General features: G+C 38.4%; 2 protein-coding genes across 6 annotated transcripts; both read left to right on the forward strand.

Annotated features, from left to right (window-relative positions):
• The first annotated feature begins 94 nt into the window (after nt 1-94).
• On the forward strand, nt 95-13,729 carry LOC148646177 (uncharacterized). Of its 5 annotated transcripts, none has more exons than XM_088609807.1 (11): nt 95-199; nt 955-1,116; nt 2,269-2,407; nt 3,132-3,288; nt 4,742-4,787; nt 6,265-6,303; nt 7,101-7,189; nt 8,126-8,141; nt 9,630-9,697; nt 11,350-11,454; nt 12,757-13,729. In XM_088609807.1, the coding sequence occupies exons 2-11, from the start codon at nt 1,008-1,010 to the stop codon at nt 12,880-12,882; spliced, it is 894 nt and encodes a 297-aa protein (XP_088465933.1). In that variant the 5' UTR covers nt 95-199; nt 955-1,007; the 3' UTR covers nt 12,883-13,729. The 5 variants fall into 5 exon arrangements, with proteins under 5 accessions (XP_088465933.1, XP_088465935.1, XP_088465936.1 ...); XM_088609808.1 differs by having other exon boundaries at nt 103-199; nt 952-1,116; XM_088609809.1 differs by lacking the exon at nt 8,126-8,141 and having other exon boundaries at nt 7,101-7,211; nt 9,636-9,697.
• A 1,549-nt stretch (nt 13,730-15,278) lies between these two features.
• rab1ab (RAB1A, member RAS oncogene family b) lies at nt 15,279-27,635 on the forward strand. The gene is made up of 6 exons (XM_088609813.1): nt 15,279-15,472; nt 23,116-23,188; nt 23,532-23,627; nt 24,263-24,358; nt 24,494-24,625; nt 24,905-27,635. The coding sequence occupies exons 1-6, from the start codon at nt 15,450-15,452 to the stop codon at nt 25,100-25,102; spliced, it is 618 nt and encodes a 205-aa protein (XP_088465939.1). The 5' UTR covers nt 15,279-15,449; the 3' UTR covers nt 25,103-27,635.
• Nucleotides 27,636-27,800: the final 165 nt, after the last annotated feature.

Genomic DNA, 27,800 nt, shown 5'->3' on the forward strand with positions numbered 1-27,800 from the left:
CTAAAAAATAGACGTGACGTTATCCAATCACAATGGAGAATATTGCGGCAGCTGTGGCAGCTCATCCTGGTACTTGAACTCACGAGTTATTGACATAGCATTGCAGCCAATCAGATCTTTAGGCTGTACGTTACAGTTGAAGATAGGTATTCTTTTCAATGAGCCAGCGAAGACCTTGTCGGTTCCGAGGGAAAAAAGGGTGTGTGTTGTTTTGTTTGATACAGGAAGAGAATGAAAAGCTTAAAATGTTTATAAATGTACTTCTGGTATTGTCACATACAAATTACCATTTGCTATAGACATGAGGGATGATAATGCTACAAAACTAATACGACATTTTGTATTAGGCAATAAGAACAACAATAACAATAATAACCAATATTCTGAAAGGTGCTATAGTAAAACACTAATCTTAATACAATGTGTCGAAAATACAATGTTAACATAGTTTTAATGTTCTACGGTAATCTTATGAGATTTACTGACCGATTTCAATAGTATTTAACAAAAAATGCAAAACATGTAAAAGCTTGCAAAGGTAACACAAGAAAAAAACTCTCAGTGTGGGCTTTACTTCTAAATTGAAAATGAAACCAGGAAAACAAGTAGTAGTCGGACTAGAAAAAAATACTATTAATCCTCAATATGAACCTGTTGTTCCTGTCTTCTCAAAGTATACAACTATAAATACCACCCCTGGATTTCAGACAGGTGCTGAGTAGGTACAGTCTGTGAGGCCTTGTGCAAGATAAAACACTGTTGACTAGCAAAGTGACAAATGTCGTGACTGTATATGAAGATGAATCACTTCTCGGCCTGTATCTGTGTATGAAAATTAAAGGAATACTGATTTTTCCACTCCATTGAAGGTTGTTTCTGTAAATTGCCTCATTTTGTAGAATAAGCCACTCCTTAGTCTCCTGCAGGTGTTTACTAAAATTGTCTGTTCAGCAGGTGACCCAAAGTCAGTACCTGCTACATGAGTATCACCAGAGATCTCTGGAGGAATGGCTGCTGTAGGTACCTGGTCATTTTCACTGCCCGCTGTTGAGAAAATGAGGTCTTTAATTGTACAAGGACAGCACTCCACTGATTGTGTGGAACAGGCTATGGCAGGTAAGTGACACTCAGGACTCAACACTACAACATCTTGCCTAACACTCGGCTCTACATTGAGGTGATATAAAGAAAATAAAACATCACACAAGCCTCCACACAATACACAGTACCAATGCATTTCACTTAAATCATTACAAAGATCGGTTTTAAACACGTGAGGAGACTTATCCAAATGTAACTGATCTTATTAAAAGGTCAGTTTTCTGCTGCTATGGGTGTCCATTGCAAAATGTGACCAATATAAACATTAGGGCTAGATTTGATCTATTCCTTTGTTTTACCAGGTATGTCAATTAAGATCAAATTCAAATTATTTTCACTGATGGCCTGGGGCTCCATGTATGAGTGGGAGGAATGTAGGCATGTAAAAAGAGTAAGTACCCGGTTGAAGAGTACAACAGCAGCATTTACCTGGGATTCGAGCACCCGATCCTTGTGGTCCAGAGAGACAACCACTGTTCCACTCTGTATTTCGAAGGATTGTAAAGATTTGTAGGCACACTCGGATAATGTCACATCAGCGGCTCGTTTTATCTTTGGGACAGCCATGGGAATTAGTGCCTGTTTGCAGATTGCATGGCAATCTATGGTTTTCTGCAGTTGTAGTTTTTATTTTTCTAGAATAGATACTTAAAATAGTTTATTGAGTATTAATGACCAAAAAAAAACAAAAAGAGATTAAGATCATATTAATCAGAACTAATAGGGATAATCACATCAGGGTTACCTGAATGATAACTAATAAGAATTCCTTACACTTATATAGTATATTATATACGCTCATCACATACCAGCTATCAGTGGGGAGGAGACCAGAGTGGTAAAGCCAGTTCATAGATGGGTATTTTTTAGTGACCACAGAGAATCAGGGCCTCAGTTTTACATCTCATTCTAAGGATGGCACCTATTTAACAGTATAGTGTTCCCGTCACCATACTGGGGCATTAGGACCCACTCAGACCGCAGGGTGAGCGCCCCCTACTGGCTCCACTGACCCCACTTCCAGAGGCAACCTCAGTTGTCCCAGATAGGTCTCTTATCCAGGTACTGGACAGGCCGGGTCCTGGCTTCAGTGGGTTGTCAGTTGTGAGCTGCACAGTGAAACGGCTGCTGCAGAGCTCTGCTCACTGGAGCTCTGCGTGTTTCTAGATATTGAGAATGACAGGGAGACGGGCCGGTTCGTCGTGGGCAGAGGGGGCTACCCCAACAGCGAGGGGCTGGTTGAGTGTGACGCTGCGCTCATGGAGGGGATCGCGGGCCGCTTTGGTGCAGTGGCAGCCCTTCGGGGGTAAGACAAGTATACACCCTTTACATCAAATTGTTCCTTTTTACTTGCTCTCCTTTTTGGCAACCTTAATACTTTAATCCACAAAGCCAAGAGCGGTGACTCCTAGCCAGCTTCACTGCTACATTTGAAGTGCTGAAACCTTGCAGCCGATGAGTGTGACTGTTCTGGTGAGAGGCTGATTAAGTATCCTGTGCACCGCCTGTCTTTTTCCTTTTGTGCTTTTATTTTCGGAATGTCATGGAATCTGCCTCTTTGCCTCTGTGCTAGACGACAAATAAGAGTTTTTAGAGAGAAAATTGCAAGGTGTCAGCCATAGTCACTGGCTTTAACAGGACACGTTTTAAATAATGAAGTACTGTGTCCCCCAGCTTCCAAGCAGGAGGCTGATCAGGAGACTGATGCATTTCTAAACACCGGCCCAATGGCGCCCTCTAGTGTCGATCCACGTCGCTACAGTCTTTTCTCTACTGCTGTGGAGGTGACAGTAAAAGTCAATTTATGTGAGCTCAATAAGACAAAATATTTGATTATTTTTAAAAGCGCTCCCTCAGCTGTTCAGTTTTAGCGTTTTAAAGTGTTGTATGTCTGAAGAACATGTCACAAATGTTTCTCTACTGTACGGTGTTCCTCCCGGTTAGCATCCCGTTCCATCGCAATCCGGTGGATTGTTGTGCCCCCTATGTCTGTGCCCCTGACGCGTGTGTGTGGTGTGTGTGTGTGACAGTGTGGGGACTCCAGTCAGAGTGGCCCGCAGAGTCATGGAGCAGAGCTGTCACAGCCTGTTGGTCGGGGAAGGAGCCCTGGCGTTTGCCCTGGAGCAGGGTTTCACCGTGGAGGACAATGAGAGCATGCTGGCTCCAGAGACAGCCAGGGCCTATCAGGTAACACTTCACCTCCAGCTGCTGAATTATAGATCATCAGGGGCAGCCTATGTGGGTCTCTTGTTATTCAAAACTGCACGGTTATATGCATTCGATATGTATTCATATTTACATATTAATACCTGTACACGGGCATTATTAATATTCACACACTGCATTCCAGCACACGTGATCCTGTTTACTAATGTATTAATCCTGACATCTGTCAAACCAGAATGTACAACATTTTGTGTTTTACTCTGTCTTGTAAAATGAAGTGATTTCTGTGTTTTGAGACTAAGATAAAGAGGCAATTTGGGCAAACTGTCCAGATGTTTATTGAATAAATACAATTACAGTACGTACCAAAGGTTCATAGTGTAGTCACACTATGTTTAATGCACTGACAAATAAAAACCCCAAAGAAGAGGCAGGTATACAAAGAAAAAGAGAAATCATGTTTTTGTACTTTGTGAACTAACAAAATAACACTTTTTAAAACAAAACATTCATCTGTGTTATTTAATTTTTGAGACATCTATATTTGTAAACTAGAAACCAATGTAATTGTAGAGCACAGGAAAATGTTTTATTACAATTTATAATAAAATATTTATATGTATAAGTATAGAATTAATATTGTTTTATTTTGAACAATGTTTTATCTTTCTGATTTCAAGGATTTTTGTTCACAAAGACCACTCATGTCAAGAGTGGCTCAAGTAGCAGTACTGAAATACTGCAGTCTGACGTGAGAAAATACAGAAAATGTCAGCTGGAAACATTAAGAAAGCCATTGAAATCAATTTTGAGAGCATGGAGAGATCTAAGATCTCAAAGTGTCTGGCAATGAGTGCTTTGCAATGGCTTCTGTAGCTCTTCAAACCCAAACACTCTCTGGTCTTTTCTGGTGGAATAGAAGGACGACAATGGATATGTTATGTCCAGATAGTTTTGTCTAAAAGTATAAAAGTTTTCATAAAAACATTTGGTGGGCAATACTGGATCTTGACTAAGCAGAAATAAAGGAGAATTTGCAAAAAAAGGGTGTGAAATTCCACAGACAGCTACTTACAGTAGTTCCTCTTAAATGAAAGGGTCTAGAATTGTCTGGTCTTGGAGTAATTCATCTCATTCTCGCCAGCCTGGAGACTGCTTTCGAGATTTTCAGTACCTCTGATTAAAAGCTGTACAGTAATTAAGAACTCCTAATGAAATTACACGGTCAGGTGACAGGATTCTACAAGAAGTAATTGCTTTTGTATTTGCTTCAGATTAATTAGGAAAGCATCAGTTTCCTTCAGTCTTAATGCCTGGTTTGAAACACTTGGTTTTAAAAGTAAGCTACCAGTGTAATCCATATACTGTAGGTAGGACAATTCCAACTATTGTTATAAATTACACAAATATGCTGAAGTTATATATTTTAAAATATTTTAACAAAATTATGTTTATCCTTTCTATTATATCTAAGGATTTTTTAGAAAAGAAGAAAAGTTTGTCTGGACACGACACATTGGGTAAGGATTCAACATGAACCAATAAAAAGTCCTGGTCTTCCAATGAACAGAAAATGCACAACTTGAACCAGAAGATGGACTATAGTTTCCAAAGCTTCTCCATCCAAGATCAAACTCAGATCCTCGATGGACTAGTATCGTCCCGGTTTCTGGTACTTGATGTAATAATTTAACTGCATCGATGTAATACTTCTAACCTGGCTATAAGGTATTGTGTACAGTTGTATGCAAAAGTAGGCACCCCTGGTCAAATTGCATGTTTCACTGTTTTATTTTTTTTTTTCAGTCTGTTAAATTCAGGAAATAAATAGCAACTGTACGTTAAACTGTGCAGAAATGTGTCATGTTAAAGTTTGTACCCTGCACAGGTTGTGTTAACTTCTTTTCACTCAGAGATTCTCTGAAACATGCAATTTGACCAGGGGTGCCCAAACGTTTAAATCGATTGTGTAAACATATATGATATATTGGCATATATAAATAAATCCTTTATATGACTTAGAAAATAATTAGGTTAATTGTTTTGACGGTTGAGGTTTTAATAAAATTAGAAGACACTGCGTTCTGCAGGAATTCCAGGAAAATAATTTTGAGACCTCTATCTAGAGGAGAGAAATACATGTCAGAAAGTTAGGGTCTTTCAGTCGCTATTAGAGTTATGTGTTGTTGTTTTTGTATTTTATTACGTTTTTTATTGTTATAGTTTCATACATTACTTTTCATGCGTTGGATTTTTTTTATTATTAGTCTAGGAGTGAATTAACCCATTTATTTAGGCGTGCAGTAAAGTCCTACATGCACACGGGGGAGCCGAAGCATTTAGTTTTTAAAAATAATATGGATCTCGTCAATGTTTCGATCGTGCATCCCTCTAAAAATCATTGTCCTTCTCGTTTTCAAGGAGGTTCTGTAAATCCTCTTAAATAGATTATTCACATCAGGATTATTTATTGATACGGTATTTGCATTGGCCTCGGCAGCCAGTACTATAGAAGAGTACAAATTCTTACTACTTGAGTTCAAGGAGGAGTTGAAGTTGACTGTTTAACAACTTTATTACACCTGCACAAGCTCTGTATCATGACTCCAAGGTCTACAACACAAAATTCACTCGCTGTTCGTCTACTGCTGCCTTCCACATCTCTGCTGATGTAACCTCGGCAACTGAATTAGAGGGTCTATTACTAGCGCCATCTAGTGTCGAACTCCAGATATTGCCTAACATGTCCTTTCCTTAGCTCACTACAGTTTATCGAGCACTATTGTCTCGTTGAATGGATGCAGTTTCAAATTACACACCGTTTCGGATCCACGTTATGCATGTTCTTTTTGCGTCGGTAATTGTACAAGGAATACGAATAATATTTCCTTTGTTAAATTTGGGGGGGGATATTGTGAAGCTTGCAACATCACGTGTTTTTATTATTATCGTGAAATTTGTGTGTATATTTCGTTCTTGTTTCTGTCCCCCACAAAGGTCTGATCGCTTTGGATCTTCAGGGAAACATAACCGTAGGCAGGTTTGCTAAAACTTAACCTTGAGCTCTCCGGTCTGTCTTCTTTTACCTATCGGACTGTGGAGTGTTTTCTGACTTTTTGGAAGATTTCTGAATGGTGTCAACTGATCCTGTTGTATCTGCACAGAACGTCACTCACCTGTTAAAAAAATGTCACTCTCTGTACTCTCTGTGGTTTCCTTATTCATACGATCTTGTGAAACTTCTGCTCCCCTCATCTCTATTTGGAGTATTGCACTCAGGAAGGTGGAAATTTAGACATTTTGTGAAACAACGATTTTCGTTCGTGAAGTGTTTTAATAGCAATGTAGAAATTAGCGAGACAACTTTCAACGCATTGTGTTCCACCTTTTTCACTATGCAGAGTCTATTTCAGGTGAAAACCACCTTCTTTTTATTGTTTCTGTATTTTACTGGCGAATTATATTATTAGAATTACTTTCTGCAAACAAAGAGCAAATCGTGCCCTGGAGCAAACACATGGAAAATGCCCATGAAATTACAGGGGAAAGCTGAGTCAGAAAAGGCTTAAAAATAATTCAAACACTATAGGAATAGAATTTCTGCTAGCACTATTATTTTGTATTGTGTAAGTAATAATACAGCCATATTGATCATTATGATCAGCATCATGATAATAAGCCAGTAGAATGAACCGGATGACCGTTTGTCTTTTCCAAACACAATCCGCCATCTGGCTAATTTAGTCTCCTCTCGCAGCCAGTGGACAGCTTGTACTGTTGAGACATTCAGCTCAATGACTTCTTCTCCTAGTAACCTCAGTGTTTTGTGTCAGGTGTGTCCACTTCAGGAGCTCCTTTTAAGTCCCCTGGGAGGGTTGGTGACTCTCCACTTCCTGGCTGTGGCCTGTATGCTGATGTCATGGTATGCCCTTTGCCAGCCATGTGTCTCTAATCACATCTGTGTGTCCAGCTTTAACATCCCCCTAGTTCAGTGTCATTTATTGTATCTTCCAGATATTTTCTAGAACATTTTTGAATAAATGTTCTTCTCTGTATTTTATTTTGAATTTCTGCCATCAAAGAATTGACCCATTAAAGTTGGGTGGACTTATGGTTTGACAGGGAGATCAAGGGCGTTTAAAAAAAACGGTATTTTTCTAGGACAGTTTGCTGTAGGGAATTGTGAAGTGCATTGAAAATATCTGGCAAGACAGTGTAGGAAGCTAATCTTAAATGCTTAAAATCTTAAACCTGCAGTACTAAAAACCTACACAAAACAGTATGGTCATACCAGATTACTACAGTAAACTACAGTTTATATTGACCCACCTTTTAGGTGTTCATGTTATTGCTGTATAGAAGCACGTAGAAACTTACACTCCTTAAATCTTCTCTTCTGAACACAATTTCATTTTTGCTTTGACTCATCTAGAAACGGTCATTTGATTTTTCAAATTGAGTAGCACTTATTTCTAATTGTAACATTCTTGCTTACAATTTTGTAATGTTTTTCATAATACTGCTGAGCATAAACCTGTACTCAGTGTTTGATGTAGCGACCATCGTTCCATATTGCATATAAATCTGACTTGAAATTTATACATGAATGACTATAATGTGAGTCAGTCACCAAATTAAAGTAAGGTACTGCTGACTCATTGTCTTTGTCGAATGAAAAAACTCTACCTTCCTAAGGAAGCGTAGGTTTCAAGTACAAAGTCCTCAGCTTGTATTTAACTTACAGTGTAAAACTCTTTTGGCACTATAGACCACTCAGACTTCACTCTTATCGTATACAGTTTAGATTGGTCAGAATGCATCTTAAAGTGAATTAATTGATGCTTTTCTTTGCTTTTAGGTTGGGGCTGCCACAGGTTTGTGACAATATTGTTTGTTTTTGTTTTCAATTTCCATAATTTCCTCTGAGGGACTTGACTTGATGAGACAACTAGGCCTGGGGGTCACATGGTGTAAGATTCTTAGTTTCAGAATTGTGTTTACTGCTGTTCTTCAAGGTGAACCCTGCTAATTGAAGTCTCTGCTAATTGCCCAGCTTTTAACTCCATCTGACTCACCTGATCATGATCTTTTCTGCCCCTTCAAAACTGCCAAAGGTGGCGAAGACTGTGAACTGCTGGCTTTATATTAATAATAAACTTTATTTTTTATAGCACATTTATATACTGTATATGCTGTAAATCAAAAGTGATTTACAGAGGGGGAAAAAAGAAAATTGTAGAGAGAGGAGATAAGAGGGTTACACAGTTACATTTAAGGGTTTGAGTACAGAAGGAAAGCAAAGGGTCAGGCACAGAAAACCCCTTCTAAAGAAAAAGGTTTTGAGTCTTGATTTGAAAGTACTCAGGGAAGGTGACTCCCTGATATCCTTGGCAGCAGAAGAGTTTTGGGGCACAGCAGGAGAAAGCCCTGTCACCCATAGAGTGGGTTGGGGGACACACTGGAGACCAGAATTAGACTAACAAAGTTCGCGAGGTGGGGAGTAGGATGATAGCTACTCAGACGGGTACTGAGGTCCCAAGCTATGTAGAGCCTTGTAGGTGAGCATGAAGATTAGAGTGAGCAAAATGCGTACTTATTAGCAGAGCTGTTATTGGTACAGTAGGTCTCGCCTTGAGCAGTAGAGGTAAATCGAATCAACACTATTTTAACAGCTTTTTTAGATGTATTCGGGTCCAGATCTGGAGACACCACAGCAAATAGTATATGCTGTTGTCACAATAGCACTATTTGCCATTTGTGCTCCGAAAGACTACACAAAGGCTGTGGAGTGCCAAGTCACAGTGTTGTTCAAAGTGGTTACATTTCACCTCAGTGTTAAGGATGGAACTCTTCATCAGGGCTACACAAACTGTGGCCCTTCCAATCAAATCCATTGCAGTACTTTTCTGTAACCAGATCCTTAATTAGTGTATTGATTAAATAATCACACAGCTGGTTATGGCTAGATTGTGTAAAAAGGCACAGATCAGGGGGATCGCAAGTTGAAAAGTCTTACTCTTAACCTGATATCAAAATGTAAGGGAGAAACTGAAATGTTTTTTTCTCTACACGTGTGCACAGTTTTTTACATAACTATTAAACCTGGTAAACAAGTACTTATTGGAATCACAGCACGTACTGTATATACTTACTGTGTAAAACTTATGATTTACACATTCTTTCATAAAAGAAAAAGAAATAGCTATATAAAATACTCTGTATGTTTGAGTGTACTAAGTCCTGTAATATTTTATATACAAAACCGATTACAATAGTATCAACTTGTTATTTTGATTCATATTCATATTAAGCAGTGTTACTCCTGCCCTACTTAATCTTACCTTCTTTTGTTTTTTAAATAGCAACAGGCGATGGAGATAAAATTATGTGCCACTGCCCCAGTTTTCATGCGGTTCAACTGATGAAACAGGTAACATTCCTAAGTGAATAATTTCTACAGCTACATTGAATGAGTTGACATTGAGTAACATTGAATAAGTTGCTTTAACGTTACAGATATTTGTTAAGGAGAGCAGAATGCCTTTTGTTAGCCAGGCTGCACATGTGTCCCTTCTACTGACTGGAAATTCTGAAGAGGCAGCGTTTCTCTAGCTGATGCTTGTGAGTCTAGTCGGTACAGCTGCACCCAGCTGACTCCAAATGACACAGCTGCATATGGTGCCGAGTGAGTGCTGAGAAGCTAATATATGCAAAACTGCCCCTAATGTGAAATTACATTTTCCTTGGCAAGGTCTGATGACCCCTGTAAATGAGTGAGAGAGTAGACTCTGTGGAGTCTACTACTAAAACCAGGTTCCTGAAGCCCCGTGACATATTTTGTGATCATACACGAAATATGGCCTCTCTCTCCTCCAGTGTGTTAACAACCTATCTGCAGTCTCCTGCCTTGATAGTGAATAATTAGCAGGTTTGTAAATGTATAATTAACTGGATTTGTTAAGCTGATCAAAACCTATAGGAATATGCCATTATTATTTCTAAAATCATGCTGCAGAGATTTTTTATTTATAGCTTTCTGTAGTTTTCTTTGCCTTGAAGATGATGCAGTTTGCTTGAAACTCACTTGTGCCCTTCCCTGTTTCTCCTTGTTCCTGTCTTCCCTCAGGCTCTGAACGTCATGGGCTTAAGTGTAATTTTTAAAAATGTTGTTGTGTAATAGGATTTGTCACCTTTATAAGCTAAAAGTGGCAAAGCCCAGTAGTAAAGGCTGATTTGTAATATATTCATACTGTCAGTGAAAAAGGGAAAAATTATTGCAGAGGAACTCCAATTTAGCTGTAATGCTAAATTTCAAGCACGAACATTTGTTGTTTGTCTACTTACTGTATTAACAAGGAAATGTGTGCAGCAGACAGAAACATTCTTTACACTTTTGCAGATGGTAGTGTGTTTTTGCAGAGAAATTGTGTCCAGCTGTATGTTGTTTCTGCAATTTCTTCTGAAAAAGGAAATAAGTACAGTATGTGTACTGGTCAGCAATAATAGAGAATATCCTAGGAGTCATTGTCCTCAATCTTCAATTATTGATTTAATTGTTCTCTGTGCAGATTAAATACCAGCTGTTTGCTTCTCACTTACAGCTTTCATGGTCTAATCTTGCCCTCTGAAAACACTAAGAATCTGTTTTTGCTATATGACAAAATAAAAGCAATTACATTACAGTACATTTCTAATTTACAGTAGTGTATCATCAAGCCACTGGTGTAATTTATTTCTACACACTTACATACAATGTCACTAACAAAACTAAGGTACATATAGAACCAATTCTTAATCCTGGATACATAAATAATGTCTGCAATTTAGAATTGTATTAGATCTCTACTTGCTTAGCCTTCCTGAGGTGTTTTTTGGGTATTATTTTACAGTACAGGCTGACGCTGATAAGCCAGCTCTTGCAGTTTTGCTCTGGAATGTAACATGGAAAAAGGCTAGATCAGCAAATCTGATTAAACAGTTCACTCTCTCTCCTGCTTGAATCTGTCTGCAAAGTACAGATTTAACACTGTCGTGTATTAACTAACATAATGCTGTTTATTTAGTAAACGTGCCTCTTTGTAGGGGTTATCACCAGCAGAGGCTTGCCAGACTGTCCTCAGTGATATTGCCAGAAGAGTTGGAACAGAGAAGCTGTTTGAAATGGGGTTGGTGGCGATGAATATGAAGGTATACATCATTCTTTTATGATGTCTCCATTCCTTATGGCTTGTCAGTGTTGTTTTTTCTCTTTGTGCACTGCGGAAATTAATTGTTTTCCTCAAATGCTGAATAGTGTACAAATGAAACATTCTGCAGAGAGCATGTTGAAAGAAAACACGAGACATTTTTTCTTCCCTGTTTGTAAGAAAATTACGTTCAGGACAGAACAGATCAACCAATGCTGTTGGTTTCTGGGATTTTGAATTACTTCACGTTAGGCTGCCTTAGAATTCTGTGACCATCAGAGTCAGCCAAGTGTTTGTAACTGCAAAGGTGTGTAGCTGCAATATAACAAACAGATATTCAGTATTATGAGAACCAGAAAACACTGCCCGCATTCTCTATAGCCTTTTTGGCTGTCATTCCAGGCAGTTGGAGAGGTTGAAAGGAGAACTACAGGAGGTTATTTCCAAATGTTAATAGCACAAATCCTCAGGGAAGGGCTACAGCAAGCAGTAAGGGTCTGCATGCAACTGGCAAGTCTAAAGGAGACAGTTTATTCTTCATGACTGAGATTTCTGGAAACAGCATCTGCTCAATGCTTGGGTGAAGATGTAACTTCAGGGCAGAGTGTATGAAAATTTAACCAGGATAAAACTGAAAATAGATTTCCCTTTCTCTCACACGGGGGCTATAAGTTCCATCCTTCCATTTTCTAACAGCTTCTTCCCAATTCAGGGTAGCGAGGGAGCCAGAGCCCATCTCAGCAAGCAACGGGCACAGGGCAGGGTACACCCTGGACAGGACGCAAGTCCATCACCGAGCATGCACATAAACACAGATACTCATACCACGGCCAGTTTTCCCCAGAAGTCAATTAAACCTACCAATATGTCTTTGGGCTGTAGGAGGAAACTCACACGAAAAGGGGGAGAGCCTACAAAGTCCACTGTGCTGCCCAAGGTTTCAAGTTTTAATGCTTTAACTTAAAACACCTAACGTAAGGTTATCTCAAGATCTAAAAGAAAAAATGATTTGGTAACACAAATAATATAGAGGTTTGCATTTGAGGTTTCGAACAGTCAATTTCAGTTTCCTTTAACAAGTACGCCATACATATGTCTCAGGGTATTCCATACTCCATAAGATGAATGTAGAAGGTTTTTTTCTATCTAGCGGCATGGAATCTGTTTGAGTTTCTGCCTGTTGAGCCTCAGATCTAGAGGCTAAACAGGGATTTCCTCTGGTCACAGACCAGCTGTACTGCAGAAAGTTGCTGGACACTGTATCCATTCTTATTCAGTGATTCTTTTCCCTTTCTTTCTGCAGGGGGAAGTGGGAGCAGCTTCTTCAGTAAAATTTCCATATACATTCTGGCGTAATGGAAGAGAAACTGTTGAGCAACATGTTCAGCTCCCAACTTCACTGCAAACTGCTGGGGGATCCTTTGAATAGTGTGGATTAACTGAAAATAAGAAGCAATTATTGATTGGAGAAATGCTGCAGTAGGGTACTATGCTTTACAACTGCACCCCAGGATTATACTTCTGGTTTCCAGCACATTACCAAATCGTATTAAGGGATTGTTTCTGGGCACCTTCTCTTATCATAACATCAGTTTTATGTGTTTAAACGTTTTGTGTGAAATGTTTAAATATGGCTGAAAGCACACCAACACATAGAATATGTTTAATAATTGTGAACCCCAAACCACTGTAGTAACATGCTGTTCTACATTTAATTTAGGTATTCTGTAACTCTAAGTATTCATGTATTTTCTGGAACTTAAAAGAATGATATAAATATCCAGTTATTGTGCATAACTGTAGTGTTTACAAAATGCCTTGCTTATGTCTTAATAAACTGCAACATCTACTATATAATAACATACAGGTTTCCAAATAATTTTCATCATCAAACTGGATTTTATTTAGCTGTCAAATACAGTACCTAAAAATATTTAGTACTTTTTGTTTATTGTGGATGGATAATTAATTTTAATTTTAGCTTTTGCTTCCTGAATCAGATATTTATAATGGGAATATCACTTAAAATATCACATCTTTTTCATTTGTGTCAAACCATGCTTATGGATCTCAACTAATTTATATTATCATGTTCAACAAGGCAAAACATATATAAAACCAACTTACATATAAAAAATGTGTTGTAAAAAGTGATCTTGTCCCTTATTCCCCATTTGAATGTGTTCATTATATAAAAAATAAGCATCAAAAGAAAGTTGCTTTATGCATGTATGTTTTAGGAAAATTTAGTATAAAAAGTGGATATTGATAAAATATTTTGTGCGTAGTTTTTATCAGTTGAGAATTCATGACTGACCCTGATACACCAAATGGTTTTGACTTGTACTAAATCAAGCATTAAATCAGTTCTTTAGTGAGAGAGTTGATTGCACACAGATGATGAGGTGATAAAAAAAGCAAAAACACCACGTCAATCAAAAGTTAATGAAACAAAAAGTAATACAATCAAAATTGAAGGTAGAACCCATTTAGTACGTTTATCGTTGATGGAGATTAATGTCCATGTTTCCAATCAGCCTGTTTCTGTAAGGATCGGTGGTGGTGGAGGGGAGACCCCATTACCTGTAAAGCGCTTTGAGTGGAGTGTCCAGAAAAAGTGCTATATAAGTGTAAGCAATTATTATTATTGTATTGACATTTATTGAAGGATTATTGTATTGACATTTCTGCTGCTATTTGTTTCTCTCACAGTATCTGCCAGTTCTTTGTGTAAACCAGATTTCAATTTCTGACCTCTCGTGTTCTTGCTTTCTGTCTCAAGTCTACTGCATGTGGTTTGGGTTGACCTTGTTAGACCCTCACAGGAGTTTGTATACTGCAGTCTAGATCACTTTAATGTGCTCTTTATTCCTTTATAGGTTCTGTTCTTGACTCTGGAATGTAAGTTAGAGGATACTTTTAATTCTTGAAATTATTCTAGATGGAACTGACACTTTCCAAATAAACAGAACCTGTGTGGTGTCTTGACTTTAACTGGGCACGGTAAAATCAAAGCAATACATGATTACAGATTTAGCCATTCTTGATTTGAAAGAAAAGAATTCTTTGGTTTGTGTTGCATCCGTAAGCAAAGTAGAAAGCAGGTACCCAGACTATCTTAGCAGAGAGAACTCTGACATATTCATTTTGTCAGTGACTCACTCCTCAGTCACAAAGTTTGATTAGATTATTCAGTACCATTAACTGTGCCGTTCATTGGAGTAAACTTGTAGTTGATAACTCACAGTTAAACTTGTGCATTTCAATAAATTTGTGGATTGTTCTTATCTGGTGGCTTCGGAATTATACAGTAGGTGGCTCACAACATTTATAAGCATAGATATTGAGAGTTCTGCTCCTGCTTGACTTCCATATATAAAAAATGATCCTTCACCATAAACTTTTTATCAGGCCTTCTTTATAGCAGATGACAGCAGCTTCCATCAGGTGATGATTTGTGGTCGCAATCCTCAAGTGTAGTAGAGTAAATATATATATCATTTAATTCCATTCATGTATCGAAGAACTTTGTCCCACCGTTCCACCCCGATTCTAACAGTGCCGGTCCGAGCTCTCTCTGCCACGTTTCACTGATGACGTAATCTCTTTTGACAGTGAGCAGGGTTACACTGGAGATGGCGAGCTGTGGTTGAAAAGTAGGGGTAATGAGTTGCGCATGCTGCGATGGCGCAGGGTAACTAGGGTACTGTAGTCGGCTACAAGGTGACGTTATACCACGAAAGCCAAAGGCGCTTGACTATTGGACTACAACTCCCGTGAAAGCACGGGTCGCAGATCGCTTACGCTAGTGTAAAGCCCTCTGTTTGAGGAGTTGCTATTTCCTGGTTAGACTGGCAGCCATTTTGGGTTTGAAACAACTAGGCTTTGGGTTTTTGGAGGAGTAGTTACTTTTTAATTTGACAAAACAGTTCCAGTCTCAACTTCTTCACGGCACCGGGGAGCAGAGTTTTATTAAAAGAGTGGGTTGAAAGTGACATGTCAACAATGAATCCCGAATAGTAAGTATAACGTGCCGGTGATGACTGTGTCTTTTGATCCAGTGATGTGTTGTGTGTGTGTGTTCGGCTGTTGAAGAAGTTGATTGTTGAAAGAAACAAAAGAAGGTGTACGCAGACAGCTGTATTTAAGATGATGTAATCGCTGCACCCCTAAATTACCAAGAATTATGTGTTTCACGTGTGTAAAACCATTGATAAGACCGTCAAATAGCGTTTCTGGAGCCCGTTTTCGTGAATTTACTGAGAACAAGCGAAGATCCGTGGTACCATGATGACAATTTGAATGCTAATTCACATTTTACGTAAATGTGGGCTTAAGAGTGTACCTATCCAAAGTGGACAGATGACTGGACTATAGAGAGGAATAAACTACTTCACGGGCCTGTATTTATAGCCGAGAGCCTCGGATCCTAAGAACCTTATGTAAACATGATTTGTTATTTTATTACTATTAGGGATTGTATGCACATCTGACTAAGTAGAATATAGATGTGTGTGCAATTAATATTACACGACAAAAACCGTATCTGCGAAGAATAGTCAAATCTAAGGAATTTGACGTTTGCGTAAATGCTGCTCCTTGTCATTACATAAGACTGGGTGCCTATAGCCTATAGGAAACCAGCTAGAAAGGTGCCAACAGCGGGTAAATACGGTTCTGTACACATCTGTAACGGCCACAGCAGGAGGAGGATTCAAAAATCAAGCTTTCGGTTTTGCCGAGACGTACAAAAATCCCCTCAACCCCTGTCTGGCCGAAAGAAAAAGACAGTGTGTTTTTTTTTCCGCTATCCGGCGATATATTGCTACTCGAGCACTTGTTACTTTCACCGTTTATTCCCTGGCTCATGCATGATCAGACCTCAGTTTGTGAAGGTTAACGCCAAGTAAAAACGACCTCCGATGCCCAGGCGGTGATAACCCTTTGAGTCGACCTGGAGCTGGATGTGGTGGTTTAACCAGACCAGGGCGGGGGGGGACTGTGGTGTTCATTTATCACATTTCCGATCTCGTCGGTAAAAATCCGACGATCTTCGACCTGCTCTTCAGGAGACACCCATCCTTTCAGAGCGAGTCATGTGCCGGTCACATGGATCTTGCAAAATACATTGCACAGGGATCTTAAGCAATACGTGTTCCAGCCTTTCCCGTTGGTAGAGCTTTTGGCATCGCCAGGGTTTCAGTTACAGAGCAGTAATTGTTGAAATGGAGAGGGGATATTACATTGACAAGGCTGCACCGCTAAGTCAGTCTTCATTTTTTTGTTGTTGTTGTGCTTAAAAAAGGGACGACTAACAGTGGAAGGACAGCAGCCCTCTTTTAACTTCCCTGTTTCAGTCGCTGGAATAAATTTCAGGAAGAGTAGATGCGCCTCTTAATTGTATCAATTCAAATGAGGCGCTAGGGAACTGTTAGGTAAATGGTGTGCGGTTTCTCGTCACTTACACTATTGTTTCATTTCCTTTGTAAAAGTAACCCTGGATTTCTGTTGACTTTTTTTGCTTGCAGCAATAAAAAAAAAACTAAAGATCATAGATGAATCGTGGGTGTAAGAGGTTAAACGCTTTTAACGTTATGCAGTGATAAAGCTGTATATTCTCACTGGCCGATTGGCTTTTTTTAAACTTGGTGAGAATCCTGCATTATGGTGTCTGAGATGCAGGATTCGTGCCTATCAAACTGCACCTCAAGACAGGGTCGGATGTATTCAGTGCATGCCTGTGTATGTGACATGTTTTCTAAAGTTCAGTAATTGTATGTTTGTATGTGGTAGAACCGTGATTGATGTCGTAAAAAGGGCTGTTTATCACTTGCCTCTGAATATTAGTTCTAGTATTAACAGGATTTTGATGTACCTTTTTACCAAAAGTGGTAATTGAGAATTGTCCTGGCTAGAGAATTCATGTTAAAACCACTCACTGCAAAGCTGTTGGAAAACTATTAGTGAAAACATTTTGGATTATGTGTTTGAATATTGGTTGTCCACAGAATCAGAATGTGTGTCAGAGCCTGTTCTTGTCATTTTTTTTTCAGGACAATCTCGGTTAATTAAGAGGTGCTTATTCTATATTTTCTTACAGAGGTCTCTATGTGTAAACTACTATATTGTCTTTTTTTAGTTCTTCCTGGTATTAACCAAAAGTACCCTTCTGTGTGAAAGATGAATGTGTAATATGTAAACTGGTCACAAGCTAATCATTTTCTTTGTTTCTATTAAAGCACAATATTGCCATTACAGTACACAGTAGAGCAGCACCCAAAAAAGCCATTTTAAAGAGATAAAAAGGGAATTCAGACACTCATCCTGGTGCTTTGTTCTTACAAATTTAATATCATGCCCTCTTTCCCAAATAGTAGCCCTGCCTTTTCTGTCCACTGGTGTTTGCTGTCCTATATCGTCATATTATGGACAGTTTCCCTGTAGTCAACTATGACGATGGAAATACTAAACCTTTCTTTCTTGCAGTAGCCTGTATTAAATTCCCTTTTTGTAGCATATGTGTTGTCACATCTTTAATGAAGTTAAACAGTTAATAAAGCATGATCATTTCTCCGCAAGCACAATTAGTATGTGCTCCTTAGTCTTCTGACAGTAAGGCTTGCTATCAGACTACAAGCCTGTCCCTGTGGCCTGTGTTAAGCACTCACCCCCTGCACACTACTATCTTGTACACTGTTCCTATTGAAAGGACAGTATGACTGAGCCCTGGCATTTCAAGCAGAGTTAAGGCTCAGGCTCTGCACCTGTGAGGTCCAGAATTTGTCAGTTTGGAAATTTTGACACATGGCCCATTTACTTTAGACAACGCAATAAGATCTTATTTCAGTTTGGAGACTATGGAAAAAGCTTCAGAGAGAAACCATCACTGTGTGCTTAAGAGCAGGATGTTTGTAATATTCCTCAGAGTTGGGGAGTTACCTTGTAGAGATACGATAACTATGTAGCATGTATTGGTGAGCCGCTCCAATAATGAGAACATGACAGGAATTTGCAGCAGTTTGGAATTGCAAGGAAGAGTAGTTGTGCAAGCAGGTATGTGTTACCCCCACAGACAAAACCTTTCATTCTGAGTACGAGTCCTCCAAATAAGGACCTCATTATAATGAGTGAATTGCACACACCAAAAAATTCAGTAGTTTTCTTAGGTTGAAAAGGTAAGGATTTTGTGGTAATTGTTTCCTGTGTGTATTTTCATATTGGCCTTTGTCCTGTAAAAATAATTTTGTAGCCCATCCATAGAACGGACATTTAGGTGGTCCCCAACACTCTTCTTTCTGTTTATTAACATAGTGAAGTCAGGATATAAACTGAAATAATTAGTAGGAGTTTTTGTGTTTTTCTCTTACTGTTTGCCACAGGGAGCAGTTAATTCTTGTTTCCTTTCAAATGTATTATAATAATTAGATACCATATCAACAGGTTAAATATAGTTAGGTCTGTTTTTTAAACAGTGGCCTTGAAAACAATTTTGTGTAAATGTGTTCAATGAATTACCCCAAAAGATACCTCTTAAATATTTTTTATTTCTCTGCTTGTAACAGAATTGTATTGATTAGCACTTGTTTTCAGTCTGCTGCTTTTCAGCTCTTCTCCAAGTTTGGATTCCTATGCATTCAAGGTGGAAAGAGTATTTAAGGAGACAGTATGCTGATCACCTCAGATGACCTCTGCTGGCGTAGGGAAAGAAATGGCTTGGAGATTAAGCTAGGTGCTCATCAGAGACTGACTGTGTCTAATAGTATTTTTCAATACTATATCGCTGTCCATTTAGCAGAGTCTTTTTTATTTAATGCTTAATTCCCAACAGTTTTACAGGTTTGTTTGTCAGCTCTTTTTGCTTCGGTGCTGTGTTCTCTAAAGGTGCACACATTTTCAACTATTTAGTTTTTACTTCATGAATAGTGACTGCCCCTTTTCCTGAGAGATAAACATCATCATTGTTGTTGTTTAATTCGAGTGCACAATATTTCAGCCCAGCCCGCCCAGCCCTGGTAGTGCCCTTGTAAGAAGACATATCCTGCAGCTTATTGAAGAAATGAGCGGCTATCCAAGAGGTTCAGAGCTGACCGCACCACAAGCTGCCTGCTTCTGAGGTGCTGCGGGAGTCTCCGCTTTGCCGGAAACCAGGATAACATGGGCCGACTATTCCCAGGCCAGCTCTCGCTGGCGCTCGGCCACGTGTGTGCTTCCCCTAGTGGAATCCCAGATGCAGTGCTAGTGACGTGACTCGGGTTCGAACCCGCAAAGTCTGGATCATGGAGTTTAGCCTGTGCCTTGGGCACGACACTGCAGTTCCCCCATCTTCAGAGGAAAATGTTCACAGGTGTCTCCATATTCATTGTCTTTGAGCTTAATGGGATTGACCCATCACCGTGCCAGTGTGCGTAATCTTTATCATGAACACGTGTTGAAAGAATGTGCTATACATCCACATAAGACAAAATATATACTCCTGTCTTCCTCGGTTTTCTTAGTGTTTAGATAGAGCCCCCATTTAGTCTTAAGCTCCTTGAGTTGAAAACTAGTTACCCAAAATACATGTCCCAAGTGGGCGTATAAAGATGGTCATCATTTAACAATGGGCGCCGTGGAGAGCTTGCAAGGATCTGCTGGGTTTGCTGCTTCTGCAGAGGTGGGGTGGAGGACGTTTCCTCTTCAGATGAAAAAGATTTGGGGAGGTGTTGTGAACCCTTGAACCCAGTGGAGGTAATTGCCTCTTCAGATTTCAGCGAAGACAGGCATGCCGACTTGTACCAAAGCAACTGTCAACTTGTTTTTCGTGGGTAAAAGAGAAAGAAACGGTTTTTAAAGATTTTAATATCTGTTCTGGCTTTCTCTTATTTTCTGAAGCACATTCTGTATTCCAATATGTTGGTGTCGGGGAAACCGTACTCCTTTTAAAAACATTTTGGAATTATAATTATTATATTAAAATAAATATATTTTTACAAATTATTAGAATTATTCTAAGGGAAAGTTGAACACTGTTTTTAACAGTTATAGTGTGAATAATAATACATTAAATGTATAATAATGACTGCAATTTTGGTTGCACCGGTAGTGGAGTATAGGCAGCAACAAATTTTTTTTTTTCATGTTACAGTGCTTAACAATAAGGGAAAAATACAATGCACACTGTCTAATTTCCTTCAAAAACTACTTGCAAATATCACATTCAGAGCAATGTCCTTTAAAGGCTACTTCAGTGTGGTGGTCATAAACCATTGCTTTCCAGCAATTGTGGAAATATTTTTGACCCAGATTGCTGCCCAATTAGAAGTAATTCCACATAGATTTGTGTCTGGGGATTTATTTGCAGCAAAAATGTGAGAGAACGGACTAAGAACTCAGCAAAAACTCACTGTCAGATGTTTTATTCTGCTAATTAAATAGTCTTATTACAATTGCGTGCACTAATAAGAAAGGTACTGTTATTTATGTGCAGGATGGTTGGCACGCTTTTTATTGTAGATTGTGTATTAAACACCAAGGGAAAACTACTTTCAGATTTGCATACTATAGCCTAATTATTTATGGCATATTAAAAAAGTACCACAAAAACATGTTTTTCATTATTTACATCTAGTACATTTAATATCTTAGAATCCTATGTGAAATGCAAGTCTTTTTTACACAACACGAAATATTTCTTTTGAATATATGAAGGTCTGGGTGTATCTCTCCTTGGCGTGGCAGTAAATGGCTACTTCATAGGGAATTGTGGGAGTGAGCATACAATGGAATTGTATAAGCTTGGTCATATAGACGATCATCATTCCAAACCAGGTATGTGATGCAGTGATGAAATTCTTCATATTGTATAAGTTGAAAATGAAAATGGGGGGTCTTGAGAATTGAAGGATGACAAAAAACTCTCATTCCTCAAAGATGTGAATTTCTGCTTTGATGTCTGCCTTTTTTTCTCTGATGTGTTTGGGTTTTTTTTTGTATGGCAGAATTCAGTATCCCTCTACAGTTATTCCCACTGAGGTACTATTTTTGGGATCAGTTTGGTAGGTTCAACAGACATATTAATTGGGGTGTTCTGAACCTGAATGTGTGCACAGCAGGTTTTGTACAGTTTATAAATGGACTGGTTTCTTCTAGTGAATAAACTTATTAAAACAAGTGCCTTTAATGCATATTAACTGCAAGTTAGTTGGAAATTTCCACCCGGTATTGTCCATAACCTAGAACATTTGTAGTCTCAATTCACTTTTCTTAAGCAAAATCAAGATATTTTTGGAACCACAGTAGGTTTGCAGCCTGAAATAGGAAGAGCAGCACTGTTAAACCCATTCAGTGATGTGGCAAATCCTAGACAGCCAGGAAGCGCTAGGACCAGAAATTTCCTTCTGATAACAGCTCACGGAATCAAGTCTCTTCAGATGAAGCAGAATGTATTTGTTAAACAATGACTGTAGCTGGATTTGGTTTAGGCTGAAACCCTCAAATTGTTTAACTAAGGTGTATTGATCTCATGCAGGTCGGACAGTCAACAACCGTTTGGGCCCTGTGCCATCTTTTTCAGGCTTTTGGGATATCAAAGAAAACCTTTCCTTAATGTATTCCTAGATTTAAGAAACCACCAACATAAGTTGTGTTTTTTTATTTTTTGTTACACTGTACTGAATTTTCATGATTATTCTAAAAATAAAAGGATATATGAAAAGTGCATAGTGCTATATTAATGTGGCAAGCCTGTGCAGAGACACAAATGTTTGGTGTGGGTTATGGATGCAAGTGCAATATAGTCGCAGAAAGATGGTGATGATCAGAAGATCAGGAGCACTCCTGCTGCACTGACATACCTCTGAAGTCCCAGAAGATTAGAGAAAACCATTTCCACTTCCTAAAGCTGCAGAAGATACTGTATGTAAACATGCTGATCAATTTAGACATCAACTTAAAAACTGTTTAGACAGATACCTGTTTGATGTTTCAGGCTGTAGGTGCTTACTTATTTCTAGTTTCTGCAGTCTGGGTTGTGGCGAGATCGTAGCTAGTTGATTTCGGCGGTTATTCTAAATGCCGACTGCGGTGCCTGTTATTCACTTTTTGTTTGAGATCAGCGCACGTTTTTCTAGAATCCAGTGAGGTTCAGTGGTGTTCTTCAACGTTATTGTATCGGTATGTTACTCATGGCAGCGTCCCATCTTTCATGCCAGGTTGAAGGTCCTGGTGTCTTTTTGTTGTGGCTGTGGAGAGTAGTTCACACTCTGTGTGGTATCGGTGAAGGCCGGAATTTCCTGCACTGACAGCAGCATTGTAAGCAGGAGCTGAGAAGGCACTCTTGAACTAATTTGTAGACCCCCCCTGTTCCTGCAGTGTGCTGTATTAAAGTGTTTTTCCAGTAGGCCCTGTTGTGCCTTAACTGTTTCATAGGAAAGGGTCTATGTAAGATAGCATGTGAGAACTGTATCAGTTTTAGGGTCAGTCACTATAAATGTTATTTTTTAGTTGACCGATTGACTGAGTGACTTCTCAAAAGAAAGATTTGATTGTTATACATTTCAGGACAAAATATACTATAGATATGTTAAACTGCAAATTGCTCTACTGTGATGGAACTATTTTGAAAGAGGGTGTAGTCCTGATTTTATACTTTGTGATTTCATGTGCATTTCTTTGTGTTTTCCAGTGACTATTTATTCAAGCTGCTTCTGATTGGCGACTCTGGTGTGGGAAAGTCTTGCCTACTCCTTCGGTTTGCAGTAAGTTCTCTACCCTTGACTTCTGCTTATGACCGGCCCTGTTTCTGGACTGAATGTACACACAGATAATGAAACTTTGGACTATAGTCAGAACTGAATTACAGCTGTTCATCAGTCAGCCCCAAGTCTTGCAGGCTAAGAAATCTTTTTAATTGTGCCTTTTTATGGTAAATAAGTTACTCGCTTTGAAATCATGGTGACCTCTTCATTTTTTGAGTATACTTCCTGATCATTTACAAAGTTCTGTAGCCATTTGGAGTGTATCTGTCATTTTGTTAGGTGGTGAATATATTTCAGCTGTCAGTGGATTAATTCTGTATCCTTATTTTTTCTCTCCATACAGGATGACACATACACAGAAAGTTACATTAGCACTATTGGTGTGGACTTTAAAATAAGAACTATAGAATTAGATGGAAAAACGATCAAACTTCAGATTGTAAGTATTTCCTTTTCCAATCATGATTATAGCATATTTGACCAACGATAAAATCTTGAACTAGATTAGCATCTAGTTTTTTAATTTCTTTTTAATTTCAGTTTATTGAGTTTACTCACATCTTCTTGAGAGTATTTTATTCTTGTATTTTTATTTTTACCTGTAGTACATTCAGTGTAATTCTTGTTAACCAAGTATCTCACTGTTTAATTTTAAATAATGTTCATTAAAGAAACAATGCTACATAAATGGTGCAAATTCTAGTCTTGGAAAGACAGAAATTAAAGAATACAGCACTGTATAGTAATTTTCTTAGTCTTTTTCCTGCATAGAACTCACTGGATTTTTCCTGTGAAGAGAAGTACTTAATCAAAATAATCAGACCCTGATTAAAATGTTAAAATATTTTTTTTAATCCGTCTCTGCGCCAATGCAATAAAAGTACAGGGTTCTAAAGCAAAAGAGGGCAGTCAGCTGTAATGTACATCTCTAAATTGCTCAATTTTATTTGATAATACCATCCCTAGAGCTAAAGTTACTTTTGCTTGAAATGCCTTTGCTGTGGGAAAAACTCGTTGTGCAAGGGTTGTGTGTCTTGGAGTGCATTTTTACATTTTAAGTTCTCCTCTTTGCAGTGGGACACAGCAGGACAAGAGAGGTTTCGAACGATCACGTCGAGTTACTACAGAGGAGCACATGGCATTATAGTAGTTTATGATGTTACAGACCAAGTAAGTAACATTTTTCCCCATCATGTCCTAAGACAGACAATTTTTAAAATAGAATAGCATGGGAAGTCAATCAACTGAAGTAAAAAAAAAAAATTTTAAGTGTTTGCTAAACCTTACTATTGTATTTCCCCCCAGGAGTCTTTCAACAATGTCAAACAGTGGCTACAGGAGATAGACCGCTACGCCAGTGAAAATGTTAACAAGCTATTGGTAGGGAACAAGTGTGACCTCACTACAAAGAAGGTTGTGGATTACACAACAGCAAAGGTACAGTTTGGAATAGGATTTGTTGGCAGAAAATCTTGTAAAGTAAATGTGTTAAAAATGTGTGAATTTGTCATTTGTGCTGTAGTGGCTTTATGTGGAGCTATATTGCCCCGAAAATTTTAAATTATTCTGGTGCTTTGTGCACTTAGGTTTTTTTGGTTTGATTTTGTCTGTCCCTAGCGACAGCCTGACATAGGAACCGTCTAAATCGGCAGTAGAGCAGCATTTACCCTTGTGTGGATCCGTCGGTAAAGAACGCCTTTCTGGTTTGGGTTTCAGGAATTTGCGGATTCCCTGGGAATTCCCTTTTTGGAAACCAGCGCGAAGAACGCCACGAACGTAGAACAGGCCTTCATGACGATGGCGGCGGAGATTAAAAAGAGAATGGGCCCGGGGGCCACGGCTGGCGGCTCAGAGAAATCCAACGTCAAAATCCAGAGCACTCCGGTGAAGCCATCCTCTGGAGGGTGCTGCTAAGGGCCTCCCAGCTCCCTCCCCAGGTCTCCCATTTAATAAGCCCCCCGAGTAAAAGAGAAAAACAAAAGTTGCCTGAATTGTACTGTATGTAGCCGCACTACCACAGATTCTCCAAACAAGGTCAGAAATGCAACGGTCAGCCCCTTGGCTGCTTTTATCCCCCCAGTCCAAGACCGCTAACTTCATTTTCAGAACTGTTTTAAACTTTGTTTTGTGTGCAGGTTTCTAAATAATTGTGTGTTAATCCTATTGCATTCCTTCTGCAGGACGGTTCTGTGGTTGGGTTCGGTCATGTTTTCTTCTTTGTTTTGTTTGGGTTTTTTTTTTTGTTTGTTTCTGACATTTTTTTCGGCAGGTGTAGACATCCATTTAGGTCCTACTCTGAAGATGAAGTTCAGCAATTGTGTAAAAACGAACAGCACAACAGTGTTTCACGGTCTATGGCATTGATAAAGTCTAGTGAAATATGTTATATATGTAAGATCTGATTTGCTAGTCCTGTAGAGAGATAAATGGAATAAATTACATTATCTGACTAGTAGTTTAACTTCATAATCTCTGCATATAATTTGTGGCTGCAGACTATTGTAATTTGTTGCACAATATTGTAACATTAAACAACTGAAGAAATGTTTAATAAATATTGTACTTATTGGAATTCCTACCAAACTGTATGATAAACTGTCTGCAATTCTTAGTGGCATATGTAGAATACATTTTGTGTGTTTTATTTATTCTACATTTATATGGCAAATATATTGTACCAGTAATTTAGGTTGTGTTTGCAATGGGCGATTACCTGTGGACACCTTATTGCAAGTGGCAATAGCAGAATTGCTTATATGAAACACTATGTCCTTTTTCATAATAAAGGCAACTTAATTCAGTTTTAAATGAGCTGGAAAACACTTCATAGCTACGTTTAAGAGCACTGTAGTAACGCCTGAGTATTGCATGTAGTTGTCCTGGGTCAGAATGCTTTCTACTCTCCCTTCGTTTAAGCAGCTCACAACGTCTTAGCAATGTTTCTATAGCTGTATTTAGATTCTTTACATTTACGTTGTTGGATGACTGACAGTGAATGTGTGCTACTCCCTTTTCCTGTCTGTCATTTTTCACAGCTCAGGTGTTTGAAATTGCACGTCCCTTGAGAAAATAAGTAATCCAGTGCCCTTATTAGAACTTCAGAAGGTGCCGTTTTCAATTAATTAAGATTAAACAATGTAAATGACACTTAAGTAATCTTATTAAAAGAGTTACCCTTTAAAGAATACCTGTCTGTAAAATCCCTGAAAAAGGAAAAAAAAAAGATAGGATTTGATTTGGCCACACCAGGGTTGTGTTACTTCAAATTACTCTGGACAGAGAAAAAATCCTGCTAAAATATTCTCAATCTTACATTTCTTGTTTCAGTTTATTATGAGTTATTATTTTTAGGGGTTGGGAGGGAGTGGTGGGATAGGTGATAACTTGTACATGCATTTAATCCTGAAAACCGTGCACGAACTAAGCTAAAATAATGTGGTAGTTTCTGTATCTCAAAGTCATTTTATTTTCCAAAGTTAGTGTACATTTAAACTTTCTATTGATGTGTAAGACCATTTATTTGAAGTTGCACAGACTCGCCTTACTTAAGCAATTCCCATGGGAAATAAGAGTTTGTGTTTCACAAGGTTTAGTTTTTAGTAATTGGTACACTTTACATGATTGGTTGAAACTAAAATTAATTGCATTATTTTCCATCTGTCACTTTGATTCAGAAATCTATGACCTTAAGTGTGCAACAATACCAAGTAAAAGGCAAATAACTCTTATGTCACAACTGTCAAGAGTCACTAAACAATGTGGCTCTTGTATACTTACAAATTGCAGAATATTAAAGTAAATGCATTCATTTGACTACACTTTATTTCACTAGATTTCAGAGTTAGAACTTGTTACAATATTTGTGGATTTAATAATTTAGGTAAACTTATCTATCAAGTTTTGTGTAAGTATAAATATGTAATGGACAGCAATCTTAGTAACAGTAGTTCAAATTCTCTTGATTTTAATGGTCTTCATAGTCAATGGAAGGCACAGTACTGCGGAAGCCTGTACATTTTTACTGATTGACAGACAGTAATTGAAAGCTTGTTAAAGTTGTGATTTCTTTACATCAGAGACTTGCAGAATTGCTGCAGTCCTGTGGACTCTAGGTTGTTGCTTAATAAATTGCTTACAGTGAGCAGGAAATTTGTTCTGGCATATTTAATAATTTACAAGTTACTTTTTTTATTTTTTTATAATAAACCATGGGATTTTGTTTATAAGAAAATACACAAGTTATACCTGAAAAGGTGGTCCAGTCATTGTGCACAATATAGTTCATCTGCCAGTTGAATCCGCACCTGCATGCGAGTGCAGATGTCCTCCAGTTGAACACATGCACATTGGTAGGATGCTGTTCTGTATGTAATTACCAGTTTCCTTTGACTGGATGCTATTCTTAGACTTAAGGCAACAATGAAAAGAAATTTTTGCTCAATTAAAACCTGGCAGATTCATATGACTGAATGCATTTCATTTTGTGGGAAATAAAATACTGCATATCTAATATAAAAGTAATAAAGTGTTTTTGTTGTTTGAAAAAAGCATGGGAATGCTTCTCTATCTACTGTAATTTGATCAACTCATTTCTTACATAAGCACCACTGAA

This window comes from Lepisosteus platostomus, chromosome 17 (assembly GCF_059453375.1).
Source record: "Lepisosteus platostomus isolate fLepPlt1 chromosome 17, fLepPlt1.hap1, whole genome shotgun sequence".
Lineage (NCBI taxonomy): Eukaryota > Metazoa > Chordata > Actinopteri > Semionotiformes > Lepisosteidae > Lepisosteus > Lepisosteus platostomus.